The following is a 14,209-nucleotide window of genomic DNA, read 5'->3' on the forward strand; positions in this document are numbered from 1 at the left end:
ACCCTGTCCTCCTGGGTTTTTATGGAAGCTTTGTTACAGAGGCATGATTGACAACCATGTAGAAATGTGATTGGACAAAAAGCACGTGATCTAAACCCAGCAAGGCCTGTCTGTTCAGACTTTTCTTGGCCTCTGTGCAGCATTCCTTTCTCTAGGGCGGAGGTGTCCAATCTTTTGCACAATCTTGCAAACATACTAAAACCACTGAATCATACACTTTAAAATGGTGACTTTTATGGTATGTAGATTATAACTCAATTTAAAAGAAACCAAATCTCGGCTGGGTATGGTGGCTCATGCCTGTAATCCCAGCACTTTGGGAGGCTGAGGTGGGCAGATCACCTGAGGTCAGGAGTTCAAGACCAGCCTGGCCAACATGGTGAAACCCTGTCTCTACAAAAATTACCCAGGTATGATGGTGGGTGCCTGTAATCCCAGCTACTCAGGAGGCTGAGGTTGAAGAATTGCTTGAACCTGGGAGGCGGAGGTTGCAGTGAACAGAGATCACGCAATTGCACTCCAGCCTGTGTAACAGAGTGAGACTCTGTCTCAAAAAAATGGAAAACAGAAACGAAATCTCTGAGGGTAAAGCTGAGGCATTCAAATTAAAAAAAAAAAAACAAAAAAACTCCTCCAGATGATTCCGGCACACAGCAAAGGTTGAAAATCACTTTGCTAAGGTGTACATGAAAAGTAGAATTTCTAAGGCATACATTATATGCATCTTTAGCTATACTGGATGTTGCCAAAGTGCTTTCCAAAGTCATTATAACTATTTATGTCTTTCTGGTACTGTAGGAGACTTCCAGTTGCTCTTTGACAACACATGGGTATTATTTTCCCAATTGAAGGATAAGGAAATTGGGGGCCTAAAAGATTACTCGCCCAAAGTCACAAAGTGGTACTGCTTGGGATATACAAGACTGTATAAACTATACAGACTGTGCTGACCATCATCTTTAACGTTCTGCCTCTCCATTTACAAGTATTACTTATGTCAAAGGTGCTCCAATTCATTGACATCACTGGACCAGGGCACTAATAATATTTTTGGTTCTATATACCCTCTCTGGTCCCACTGGGACTAAATTCAACCCCATACTGAAGAGAGAGATTCACTATACAGAGAATGAACTTCTCCTAGAATCCTGAAGTCGGCCAATCCCGTAAGTTCAAGCTTTCAAAATACATAGAAATATCAAATAAATGGGGCTGCATATTTCTCAATGAGTTAATCTTCAAGTACCAACGACAAACTGGATTTTGTCAAGTTTTTAAAAATGTATCTATTTCTAACTATGTGCCAAGAAGCAGGCAAGATGTCTGTCCTAAGGGTTTCAGAAAAATAAGGCAGGGTTCCTGCTCTCAAAAAGTTCATCTTATTGAAATAGTGAGACTTTAATGTAAATGAGGTAAGAATTTCAAGTGGTATGACTATAAAGAAATGATTAATATGAGATAGATGTTTGGGATAATTGACCTTGATTTTCTTTCCTATCCTGAATCTCAAGGAATATATGAGATAGGGAAGACTCTGTGACCAAAAACAAAACAAAACATTCTCGGCCGGTCGTGGTGGCTCATGCCTGTAATCCCAGCACTTTGGGAGGCCAAGGCGGGTGGATCATTTGAGGTCAGGAGTTCGAGACCAGCCTGGCCAACACGGTGAAACCCCATCTCTACTAAAAATACAAAAATTAGCCAGGCATGGTGGTGCATGCCTGTAATCCCAGCTCCTTGGGAAGCTGAGGCAGGAGAATCACTTGAACCCAGGAGGTGGAGGTTGCAGTGAGCCAAGATTGTGCCACTGCACTCCAGCCTGGGCAACAGAGTGAGACTTCGTCTCAAGAAGAAAAAAAAAAAATTATCCATTCTGGCTGTGGTAGCTGGCCTCTAAGGTGGCCCCCAGTGATCCTTGTCCCTGGTACTAACACCCTTGTATAGTCACCTCCCACAATGAATAGCACTGACTTGTGACACCAAAAGGACATCACAGAAACAACTGTGTGTGCCTTCTGAGTCATAGCCATAAAACGCATTGCGGCTTTTGCCTTGCTCTCCTGAATTACTTACATTGTGGGAAGCCAGCTGCCATGTCATGAGGATACTCAAGCAGCCTTATGGAAAGATCCCTGTGGTGAGAAACTGAGGCTTCTTGTCAACAGTTAGCACTCAACTGCCTACCATATGAGATACCCTGGAAGAGGAATCTCCAGCCCTAATCAAGATTTCAGGCCAGGCATGGTGGCTCACACCTGTAATCCCAGCATTTTGGGAGGACAAGGCAGGGGGATTGCTTGAGCCTAGGAGTTCAAGAACAGCCTGGGCAACATAGGAAGACCCTGTCTTTACAAAAAAAATTAAAAATTAGCCAGGCATGGTGGCACATGCCTATGGTCCCAGCTACTCAGGAGGCTGAGGTGGGAGGATCTCACTTGAGCCCAGGAGATTGAGACTGCAGTGAGCTGTGATTGTGCCACTGCACTCTAGCCTGGGTGACAGAGTGAAACCTTGTCTCAAAAAAAAAAAAAAAAAAAGACTTCAGATGACTGTTTACATAGTCATCTTCTTAATCGCAGCTTCATGAGAGACCACAACCACCTAGCTAAGCTTGCTCTTGAATTCCTGACCCACAGAAAATACATAAAATGATGTGTGTTCTTTAAAAAAAAAAAATCAAGAGAGTACCAGAAGATGAAGATGGACAGATCATAGAGTGCATTCAGGCTTATATTTTTATCCAGCCAACTAGGAGTGTTTTCCTTGTACTCCACAATGATCCCTAAATGAAATCAGATGGGGAGGAGGGAAGAGTCCTTAATGGATTGGGCTAGACTCCTCCCCACTCAGAGCAGCTTTCTGCTTATCAGTCTTATTTATTTATACTTCTGGGTAAGAATTTAATTAAAGAAAGGATTTTTCATCTAAAAATGTTTGAAAGGCATTGCTATAAGTGATGAAGGGTCACTAACAGATTTGAAGCAGGTGACTGACATAATGTGTATTTCAGATAATTCAAGCAGTAGAGGATAGACTGGAGGAGAGCAAAACTAGAGACCAAAAGACCAGGTAAGAGGCCACTTCAGTAGTCTAAGTAAGTGATTTTGGGTACTGAAATAATGGCAGTGCAGCAGGGCTGAACAGGAGGCGGCAGCCACAGAAGAGATTAGAAGGCAGAATCGACAGTACATGGTGAGTGACTAGATGTATGCAGGGGAGGGTAGGATGGTGGGGACAGATGAGACAAAGAGAGACTGACTCCTAGATTTCTGGCTGGGGCCACTGCACGAATCCTGGTGTCATCATAGGAAGAAGGAAAAGAAGGACTATCATTTGGCTAATAGTAATAGAGACCTGACTGCAATGGCTTCAACAAAAGAGCTTGTTCTCTCATGTAAAAGACATCAGGAGGAAGGCAGTTCTGAGCACTGGTTGAGACCCAAGGATAGCAAGGCAAAGGCTCTGCAATTCTTGTGGCCTCTCCTTCCCAGTTCCAGGCTGGCTGCTAGTGCTCCAATTATCATGTCCATTTCCCAAGAAGCAGGATGGAATAAGGATAAGGGATAAAAAAGGCTTGAAGTCACCCATCAGCTGACATCTACTTCCATCTCTTTTGCTTGGCCAAAGCTAAGTCATATTCAGAATCTTAGTTGTTGGGGGGAAGGGGACTGGAATATGCACCCTAACTTTACAGACACTCGTGTATAGGAGGGTGTAGCAGAAGAGTGTCAGGGTACACCTGTAATCCCAGCACTTTGGGAGGCCGAAGCGGGTGGATCACGAGGTCAGGAGATTGAGACCGTCCCGGCTAACACAGTGAAACCCCGTCTCTACTAAAAATACAAAAAATTAGCTGGGCGTGGTTGCAGGCGCCTGTAGTCCCAGCTACTTGGGAGGCTGAGGCAGGAGAATGGCCTGAACCCAGGAGGCGGAGCTTGCAGTGAGCTGAGATGGCGCCACTGCACTCCAGCCTGGGCGACAGAGCGAGACTCCGTCTCAAAAAAAAAAAAAGAGTGTCAGAGTGGTGCGGAGTGAATCAATCTGTGGTATTGTCCACAGTAGAGAAATGATGAGTTTGGCCTTCATCATGTTGGATCTGAAAGGTAGGACATCAGGGACATCAGGTGAAGAGGCAGAGTAGGCAACTGGCTATACAGTTCTGGGACACAGGAAGGCACAGTAGGCAGATTTAGATTTTATCATCAGCATAAAAGTATAACTAATGCCATGTAAGGTGACAAGAATGCCCAAGGAAGGCATAAAGAGAGTGGGGACAAAAGCAAGGTCAGAACCGCGTGGAATACCAATACTTGAGGGGCAGGCAGAAGAAAAAGAATCCAAAGGATTGAGAAAGCCAAAGAAGGAGAAGGAGGCTCACAAGAGCAGCTTCACGTGGTGAAACCCTGTCTCTACTAAAAATACAAAAATTAGCCAGGCGTAGTGGTGCACAACCGTAATCCCAGCTACATGGGAGGCTGAGGCAGATAGATCACTTGAACCCGGGTGGCAGAGGTTGCTGTGAGCTGAGATCGCATCACTGCACTCCAGCTTGGGCGACAGAGAGAGACTCCATCTCAAAAAAAAAAAAAAAAAAAAAAAAAAGAAAGAAAGAAAACACGTAGCTAGATGTCAGCCTATAGCTTTTTCTGGTTCAACACTAAAGTTTCATAAGGGCAGGATTCTTTGCTGTTTACTGGTTATACTGGGTTAGATAGTGACCCTTAAAAATTCACATTCTGGCCGGGCACAGTGGCTCATGCCTGTGATCCCAGCACTTTGGGAGGCCGAGGTGGGAGGATCACTTGAGTCTAAGAGTTTGAGACCAGCCTGGCCAACATGGTGAAACCCTGTCTCTACTAAAAATACAAAAACTAGCCAGGCATGGTAGCACGCACCATCTCAAAAAAAAGAAAAAGAAACAAAGAAAAAAGAAAAAAAAAAATCCACATCCATCCAGGAACCTCAGAATGTGACATTTGGAAATAGTGATGTTGCAGATATAATTAGTTAAGTTGGAGGAGGATGGGCCCTTAATCTAATATGATTGGTGCCCTTGTAAGAAAAGAACAGGCAAAGGGAGAATGCCATGTGATGATACAAGCACTGACTGGAGTGATGCATTTACAATACGAGCCAAGGAATGCCAAGGATTGCTGGTAAACGCCAAAAACCAGGAATGAGGCAAGGAAGGATTCTCCCCTACAATCTTGAGAGAGAGCATGGACTAACACCTTGATTTCAGACTTCTAGCCTCCACAACTATTAAACAATTTCTATTGTTTTAGGCCACCCAGTTTGTAGTACTTTATTTTTTTTTTTGAGACAGAGTCTCACTCTGTTGCCCAGGCTGGAGTACAGTGGCACAATCTCAGCTCACTGTAACCTCTGCCTCCCCATACAAGCAATTCTCCTATCCCAGGCTCCTGAGTAGCTGGGATTACAGGCACATGCGCCACCATGCCCAACTAATTTTTGTATTTTTAGTAGAGATGGGGTTTCACTACGTTGGCCAGCCTGGTCTCGAACTCCTGGTCTCAAGTGATCCACCCACCTCAGCCTCTCAAAGTGTTGGGATTACAGGCGTAAGCCACCACACCCAGGCTGTAGTACTTTATTATGGCACCTCCAGAAAACTAACACACTGGCGGCAGGGCGCAGTGGCTCAGGCCTGTAATCCCAACACTTTGGGAGGCCAAGGCAGGCGGACCACAAGGTCAGGAGATCGAGACCATCCTGGCTAACACAGCGAAACCCTGTCTCTACTAAAAATACAAAAAAAAATTAGCCGGGCATGGTGGCGGGCGCCTGTAGTCCCAGCTACTCAGGACGCTGAGGCAGGAGAATGGCGTGAACCCGGGAGGCAGAGCTTGCAGTGAGCCGATATCGCGCCACTGTACTCCAGCCTGGGCGACAGAGCAAGACTCTGTCTCAAAAAAAAAAAAAAAAAAGAAAAGAAAAAAGAAAACTAATACACTGGTATATATTCCAGACTTCTAGGATAGTATCTGGAACGTAGCAGGAGCTCAGCAAATGAAATATTTGTTGCATGAATGGATGGATTTTTTAATTCCCTAGGACTGACCTTTCCATGACTTCTAGCACCTGCTGCTGACCGTCCCCTAGCCACACCCCCACACACTTCTTGATACTCTCTCCTCTGTTTTCTGCATCACCAGGTTCTTCTGGTTCTGTTCCAATTCTTTTGTCTGCCTTTTAAATATTCAGTCCTATCTGCTTGCTCCACACTCTGTAATTTTATCCCTTCCCAGGTTTCAATTTCCCATATATACCAAACTCCCAAATCTAAAACATAGCTAACCACATCACACCCCTGCTTAAAAAACAGAGATAGGCCGGGCGTAGAGGCTCACCCCTCTAATCCCAGCACTTTGGGAGGCAGAGGCAGGTGGATCGCCTGAGGCCAGAAGTTCGAGAACAGCCTGGCCAACATAGTGAAACCTCATCTCTACTAAAAATACAAAAAATTAGCCAGGCGTGGTGGCAGGTGCCTGAAATCCCAGCTACTCAGGAGGCTGAGGCAGGAGAATCGCTTGAACCTGGGAGGCGGAGGTTGCAGTGAGCCAAGATCACACCATTGCACTCCAGCCTGGGCAACAAGAGCGAAACTCCATCCAAAAAAAAAAAAAAAAAAAAAAAAAACGGAGATGGCTCTTCATTGCCTACAGATTAAGGCCAAACCTGTCCACTTCAGCACTTTACTCTGTCCTCACCCTAGTATGCATGAACCCCTTCCTGTAAAGTAACCTGTGCTCCAGTCACAAAGGACAATTCAGGTTTCTAAAGCACACCATGTTTGATGTTTTTAATGCTTCCATATTCCTTCCACCTGAAATGCTCTTCATTCCCTTCATCTACTTGGTGAAATCCTAGTTCAGGCTAAATACAAATGCCATCATCTTTTGAAGCCTTTCCTGGCCACCATTGAGGACAAATGACCCACTCCCACCTGTTTTTCCTTTCATTGAGAAGACCAGTATTTTTTCCTATCACAATAGGAGTCATTCCCTTAGAGTCATGAGCTCTTTAATGGTAAAAATTATACCTTATTCATCTTCACAGATCCAGTACCTAGCTCAGTGCCTGGCACATGGTATGCTCCACAAGATTACAGGTTGAATGAACTCATTCAAACCTGTAAATTGTAAACAAACTACAGCTATCAAATGGCAATGGAGGGGCCGGGCACAGTGGCTTATGCCTGTAATCCCAGCACTTTGGGAGGCCAAGGAGGGAGGATCACTTGAGGCCAGGAGCTCAAGACCAGCCTGGCCAACATGGTGAAACCGCGTCTCTACTAAAAATACAAAAATTAGCTGGGCGTGGTGGTGCACGCCTGTCATCCCAGCTACTGGGGAGGCTGAGGCAAGAGAGTTGCTTGAATCTGGGAGGTGGAGGTTGCGGTAAGCCGAGGTCACACCACTGCACTTCAGCCTGAGCAACAGAGTGAGTGAGACTCCATCTCAATTAAAAAAAAAAAAAAAAAAGCAATGGAATCACATCTGAGCACCATTTCAACAAAGCATAATAAAGATATTACTACATTAACAGAAGTTAGAAAACCACCACAGGGCTGGACATGGTGGCTCACGCCTGTAGTCCCAGCACTCTAGGAGGCCGAGGCGGGTTGATCACTTGAGGCTAGGAGTTCAAGACCAGCCTGGCCAACGTGGCGAAACATATGAAAAATACAACAAACCAACCAACCAACCCAGCAACAACAAAACAGGTCTACCCTGGAGTCATACTCTAATTTTTTCTATTTTCCTCCCTTTCTAATCCTTTATCCCACTTTCTTTTTCTTCCTCTTCCTTCTCCTTCTTCTTTGTCAAATAGAGGATTGAGTTATTATCATTGATCCATACAAAGTCCCTCTCTCATTTATTTTCTTTAATTCCCACCCCCCATTTCTATTCCCTGTCTTCCCATGTGCAACCTTCCTAATATGTTTGATATGCATCTTTTTGTTTGTATGTATTTTTAGAAAATGTTTATTGTTTTGTGTGCAAAAGAAAAAATTAATAATAAAAAAATAAAAAAAAAGAAAGAAAACCACCACAAATGTCAAAGTATTGGGACCAACTGACCTGTTCAACAATAGATGTGATATTTATATTATTCAGAAACAGACTCCAACACAATAGGGAAATCCTAAACAGGAAGCATCAACCTCTTACCTCCGCAGATACATAGTCTCCTCGTCTTCTGTGTTACAAAACTTATGGGCATGTTTGGCAGCATCAATCACACGGGACCGGTCCCGGGGCCTCATGGGCAATTTCTCTAACTGGCAGTCTGAAGGAATGGAGAGATCTGGTCACTAGAGTCACGGCAAAATACAGCAAATGAGTCACTGCAAAATATCCTGAGAAGTTTTGAGTGGGGTCCCTAGCACTAGAATTTTCTACTACAATTACTATGCTTATTGAAGCCTATTATTGAATGTTCCAACTAAAAATGACTTGCTGTCAGGAGACCTTGGTATTTGGTCCCAGCTCTCTTACTACCCTGGTGATCTTTGGCAAATCACTTCCTCCTTTGGAGACTTTTGCCTCATTTGAAAGATGAGTTAGATGATATCTCAAAAGTCCTTCCCAGTACTGCAATTCAGGTTTCTATGAGTATTTCTGTGATCATAGTACACTTTGTTTGTGTTATAATGCATTAGAATCAGGAGACACAATCAAGCATACTGGAATGCCTACGAGGAAGCACTGGGAAAAGTGGGTATGTGCTAAGAAAAGGAGAGAGGCTGGGCGTGGTGGCATGCACCTGTAGTCCCAGCTACTCAGAAGAATGAGGCAGGGCGATTGCTTGAGACCAGGAGTGCAATGCTGTAGTGTTCCATGTTTGTGCCTGTGAATAGCCACTGTACTCCTGCCTGGACAACACAGCAAGACCCTGTCTCTGTTAAAAAAAAAAAAAAAAAAAGAGGTGGCTCATGCCTGTAATCTAAGCACTTTGGGAGGCCAAGACGGGCAGATCACCTGAGGTCAGTAGTTCAAGACCAGCCTGGCCCAGCTACTTGGGAGACTGAGGCGAGAGAATCGCTTGAACCCAGGAGGTGGAGGTTGCAGCAAGCCGGTAACGCACCATTGCACTCCAGCCTGGGCAACAGAGCAAGACTCTGTCAAAAAAAAAAAAAAAAAAAAAAAGAGAGAGAGGGTGATTATATAGTATACAAATGATCCATCCTAGTTGGAGGAATTTTAATCTGAAAACAATGAAAACACAGTAAACAAATTAGGTACAGTTGTAAAGCAGATTGAAAATTGATATAATGGGCCGGGTGTGGTGGCTCACGCTTGTAATCCAGCACTTTGGGAGGCTGAGGTGGCAGGTGGATCACCTGAGGTCAGAAGTTCGAGACCAGCCTGGCCAACATATAGTGAAACCGTCTCTACTAAAACATACAAAAATTAGCAGGGCGTGGTGGCACACACCTGTAGTCCCAGCTAGTTGGGAAGCTGAGGCAGGAGAATCGCTTGAACCTGGGAGGCAGAGGGTTGCAGTGAGCTGGGATCACACCACTGCACTCCTGCCTGAGCAACAGGGCAAAACTCCGTCTCTCAAAAGAAAAGAAAAGAAAATTTATATAATGCAAATTAAGTACCTAAAGGATCACAGAGAAAGTCAAGTGGTCAGAGTAATTCAAGATGAATAGAGGAGGTGAAGAGAGGAGTTAGAGAACACTAGGCAGTTTACATGTCAGCTCATTTACTCTTCACAATGAATGGTTAAAATAGAGATTTGTTGTTCCTGTTTTAAAGATGAAGGAACTGAGGTTAAAAAGGGTAAGAGATATACCATGCATCTAATAAGAAGCAGAACAAGAATTCACACCCAACTCTAAGTGATTCGAAAGCACATGCTGCTTCCACCACACCTCCTTACCAAGAATTAATTTCTTCAATAAATACGTGAGGGCCCTCTAGGTAGCAGGCACTGTTCTAACACTGTGCTGAAGATTCAGCAAACAACAAAGCAGATAAAGTCTCCGCCCTGGCCGGGCATGGTGGCTCACGCCTGTAATCCCAGCACTTTGGGAAGCCAAGACAGGTGGATCACCTGAGGTCAGGAGTTCGAGACCAGCCTGGCCAACATGGTAAAACCCCGTCTCTACTAAAAATACAAAAATTAGCCGGGTGCGGTTGCTCACGTCTGTAATCCCAGCACTTTGGGAGGCCGAGGTCAGCGGATCACCTGAGGTCGGGAGTTCAAGACCGGCCTGACCAACATGGAGAAACCCTGTCTCTACTAAAAAAAATACAAAATTAGCTGGGCATGGTGGTGCACGCCTCCCAGCTACTCGGGAGGCTGAGGCAGGAGAATTGCTTGAACCCGGGAGACGGAGGTTGCAGTGAGCCCAGATGGTGCCATTACACTCCAGCCTGGACAACAAGAGCGAAACTCACTATCAAAAAAAAAAAAAAAAAAAAAATTAGCCGGGCATGGTGGCAGGCGCCTGTAATCCCAGCTACTCGGGAGGCTGACGCAGAAGAATCACTTGAACCTGGGAGGCAGAGGTTGCAGTGAGGTGAGATCGCACCATTGCACTCCAGCCTGGGCTACAAGAGCTAGACACTGTTTCAAAAAAAAAAAAAAGTCCCGGCCCTGATGAAGCTTACATTCTAGTGGAAGAGGCAACATATTTTAAAATAATTATAATATGACCTTGGGTAATGATAAGTGCTAAATATTAAGCAGGGTAAGAGGACAAAGTGACAGGGATGATGTTTTAGATAAGGTAATCAGGGAAAGGTTCTCTAAGGAAATGACATTTTAGCAGAGACCTGAATGAAGTAAGGAGGGACTGAGGGAAAAGTTTTTGGGGCAGAAGAAATACCAATTCCAAAGGCATTGGGGGGCAGGAACACTTTGGACATGATGGAAAAAAAGCAAAAAGGCCACTGTGGCTGAAGTGCAATGAGCAAGGGGAAGACTGTTAGGGGATGAAGCCTGAGAGGTAGCCACAGGCCTGATCAAGGGTCTTGGGATGGATGGACTTTGGTTTTATTCTCAGTGTTATATGAAACCATTGGTTTTGAACAGGACTCTGGCTACTATGTGGAAAAGAGTGGAAGCAACGAGAGCAAGAGACTATTGTGCCAATCCAGGTGAAAGATGGTAGTAGCTTGGACTACAGTGTTAGAAGTGGAGGTGGTAGGCCGGCCGCGGTGGCTCATGCCAGTAATCCCAGCACTTTGGGAGGCCTAGGTGGGTGGATCACTTGAGGTCAGGAGTTCAAGACCAGCCTGGCCAACATGGTGAAACCCCGTCTCTACTACAAATACACAATTAGCCAGGTGTGGTGGCGCATGCCTGTAATCCCAGCTACTAGGGAGGCTGAGGCAGGAGAATCGCTTGAACCTGGGAGGCGGAAGTTGCAGTGAGCCGAGATCACACCACTGCACTCCAGCCTCGGCAAGAAGAGCGAAACTCCGTCTCAAAAAAAAAAGAAAAAAATTAGCCGGGCCTGGTGACGCACACTACTTGGGAGGCTGAGGCAGGAGAATCGCTTGAACCTAGGAGGCGGAGGTTGCAGTGAGCTGAGACCGTGCCACAGCACTCCAGTCTGGGTGACAGAGTGAGACTCCCCCTGTCTCAAAAAGAAAAAGAAATGGAGGTGGTAAGAAGCAGTCAGATCCTGCATACATTTTCACGAAAGCACCTGCAGGATTTCCTGATGGACTGGACAGATGTAAGGTATGTGACAGAGAGAAATCAAGACTGATTCCAGGATTTGGTCTGAGATACTGGATGAATAGTTGCACTACTGACTGCAATAGGGATGACTATAAGAGGAGCAATTGGAGAGCGGGTGTAGAGGGTCATGAATTCAATTTTCAGCACGATATGTTTGAGAGGCCCATTAGACATTCAAGTGGAGATGTTGAATAGGTAATTGGAGTCTCAGGAGAGGTGCAGGTTAAAGATGAACATCTGGGAGTTACCAGCATGTCGGTTGTATTTAAAGCTTGGGAATGAATGAGATCACCTAGGGGGTGGGTACAGAGTGAGAATAGGTGAGAGTACTGAGCTATATATAAGGCGTTGGAATGCCTAAAAGTCTGAGAGAGAAAAGGGAGCCAGACAAGAAGGGGAAAAATCTAAGGCTGGGCGCGGTGGCTCACGCCTGTAATCCCAGCCCCTTGGGAGGCCGAGGCGGGTGGATCACGAGGTCACGAGTTCGAGACTAGCCTGGCCAACGTAGTGAAACCCCCGTCTCTACTAAAAACACAAAAATTAGCCGGGCGTGGTGGTGGGCGCCTGTAATCCCAGCTACTCGGGAGGCTGAGGCAGGAGAATCACTTGAATCCGGGAAGCAGAGCTTGCAGTGAGCCGAGACTGCACCATTGCACTCCAGCCTGGGCAGCAGAGTGAGACTCCATCTCAAAAAAAAAAGGGGGGGGGAAATCTGAGGTAGGAGGAAAATCAGGTGAGTATGGAGTCTTGGAAGCAAATAAAAAACATGTTGCAAAAGGAATGAAATGATTACCTCTGTCAAATGCCACTGAGAGAAGAATTAAAATGAACATTGATAACTGACCACTAGAACTGTTAACATGGAGCCAAATACGGTTAAGATGATGAGGTGGGAAGGAAAGCCTACCTGAAGTGAGGTCAGGAGAGAATGAGAAGTCAGGATGCAGAGACAGCCAATATAGGCAACTCTTTTGAGAAGCTTTGCTATAAAAGAAGCAACGAAATGGGGTTATAGCTGGAGGGGAATACAGGATCAAGGGAGGGTTTTATTTTCGTTTGCTGTGAGGTAAGAGCAACTGCAGCATCTTGGTAACCAGCAGAAACGTTATAAAGCTTCTAGAGGCAGTAGTTTTTGAAGACAGTGGATTAAGAGGGAAATACAATATGTTTGTGTTTCTATTTTTGTTCTCCTGAAGGAGTTTAGTTTTGAGGAAGGTCTGGATACAGCGTCACAAGGCTAAACAAAAAGCAGGAAAAAAAATGCCCTGGAGTGCGGCGGGGATGCGTAGGGAGGATTCAGTCCAAGAGAGAAAACCCACCAATCTTCGTTGAGAAGTGGCTCCCAGATCACAGCCAGAGAAAATTCGCCTTCAAGAACCCGAAGTCTGGCTCCTTGCAGACGCCCCCGCAGTTCCCGGCTACTCACCCAGCACTAGGACCATCTGGCCGCACAAACAGTAGTAAACATGGAGGGGCTTCTCGCCGTCGTCATATTCCTCCCGGTCCCGAGTGTCAGAGCAGACTACTGACCGAGACACTACTTTCGGCATGGTTCCCAAGAGCAATCTGAAAACTCTACGCCAAGAAGAGGGTCGCGCCGAAATGACGTCACGAGTGAGCCTTGCACCGTTTCCTTGTGGCTACGCTGGTCACGTGTTAGCAGAAGTCTTATAAACTTCCGGGCTGTCCTATCAGGCTAAGATGTACGGGGGTGCGCCTGGAGCCTCCCAGAACCTACTTTGTCTTGGCCAAGTTAGCTGGGACTCCTGTGATCTGAGAGTCACTTCTCAATGAAGATTGGTGGGCTTTCTCACAACACCCTTAATATTATATAAATTCTTTACATTTCTGTAACGCATGCATTTATATGTATATATACACATACTTATGTATAAGACCAGCTAAATAAAGGACTATGCATTATATAGTTTATATTTTATATATATATATGATACTGATTTGGGTGTGTTTCTGAATATGATTTTGATTTTAATGACTATTCTAGATGAGTACCTAATTTTTTAGGTATCTTATTTTTTAGTTGATATAAGTCACGTAACATAAAATTCACCCTTTTAAAATGTGTAATTGGGTGGTTTTTAGTGTATTCACAAAGTTGTGTAACCATCACCACTAATTCCAGAACATTTCCATCTTCTCAAAAAGAAATCTTATACCCATTAGTAGTCACCACCACCCGCACACCCCTCACCTTCCCAGCCCACGGCAACCACTAATCTACTTTTTATCTCTGTGGATTTGCCTATTCTGGACATTTCATATAAATGGAATCCTACAATATGTGGCCATTTGTCTGGCTTCTTTCATTTACCATAATGTTTTCAAGGTTCATCCATGTTACAGTACTTCTTTCCTTTTTATGGCTGAATAATATTTCATCATATGGATATACCCCATTTTGTTCATTCATCAATTGGCAGACAACGGGGATGTTTTCACTTTTTGGTTATCATATAGATAATGC

The 14,209-nt window shown here is 44.9% G+C and overlaps 1 protein-coding gene across 3 annotated transcripts in view; it reads right to left on the reverse strand.

Moving 5' to 3' along the window:
- The window catches only part of CXHXorf56 (chromosome X CXorf56 homolog), a 59,652-nt gene extending 46,290 nt beyond the window's left edge, over positions 1 to 13,362 (reverse strand). For 2 of the 3 annotated variants that reach the window (XR_004028651.1, XM_003262249.2), the window contains exons 1-2: positions 13,151 to 13,362; positions 8,196 to 8,313 (exon numbers count right to left, since the gene is read on the reverse strand). Coding sequence is in view for 2 of the 3 variants with exons in the window: in XM_003262249.2 (XP_003262297.1) it covers positions 8,196 to 8,313; positions 13,151 to 13,274 (242 nt within the window). In the remaining variant the exon portion in view is untranslated. Of the gene's footprint in view, positions 1 to 8,195; positions 8,314 to 12,631; positions 12,709 to 13,150 lie in introns of those variants that run through there. The other variant, XM_030806404.1, reaches the window with a different exon arrangement.
- Positions 13,363 to 14,209: the final 847 nt, after the last annotated feature.

The sequence above is a fragment of the Nomascus leucogenys genome, chromosome X (assembly GCF_006542625.1).
Source record: "Nomascus leucogenys isolate Asia chromosome X, Asia_NLE_v1, whole genome shotgun sequence".
Taxonomy (NCBI): domain Eukaryota; kingdom Metazoa; phylum Chordata; class Mammalia; order Primates; family Hylobatidae; genus Nomascus; species Nomascus leucogenys.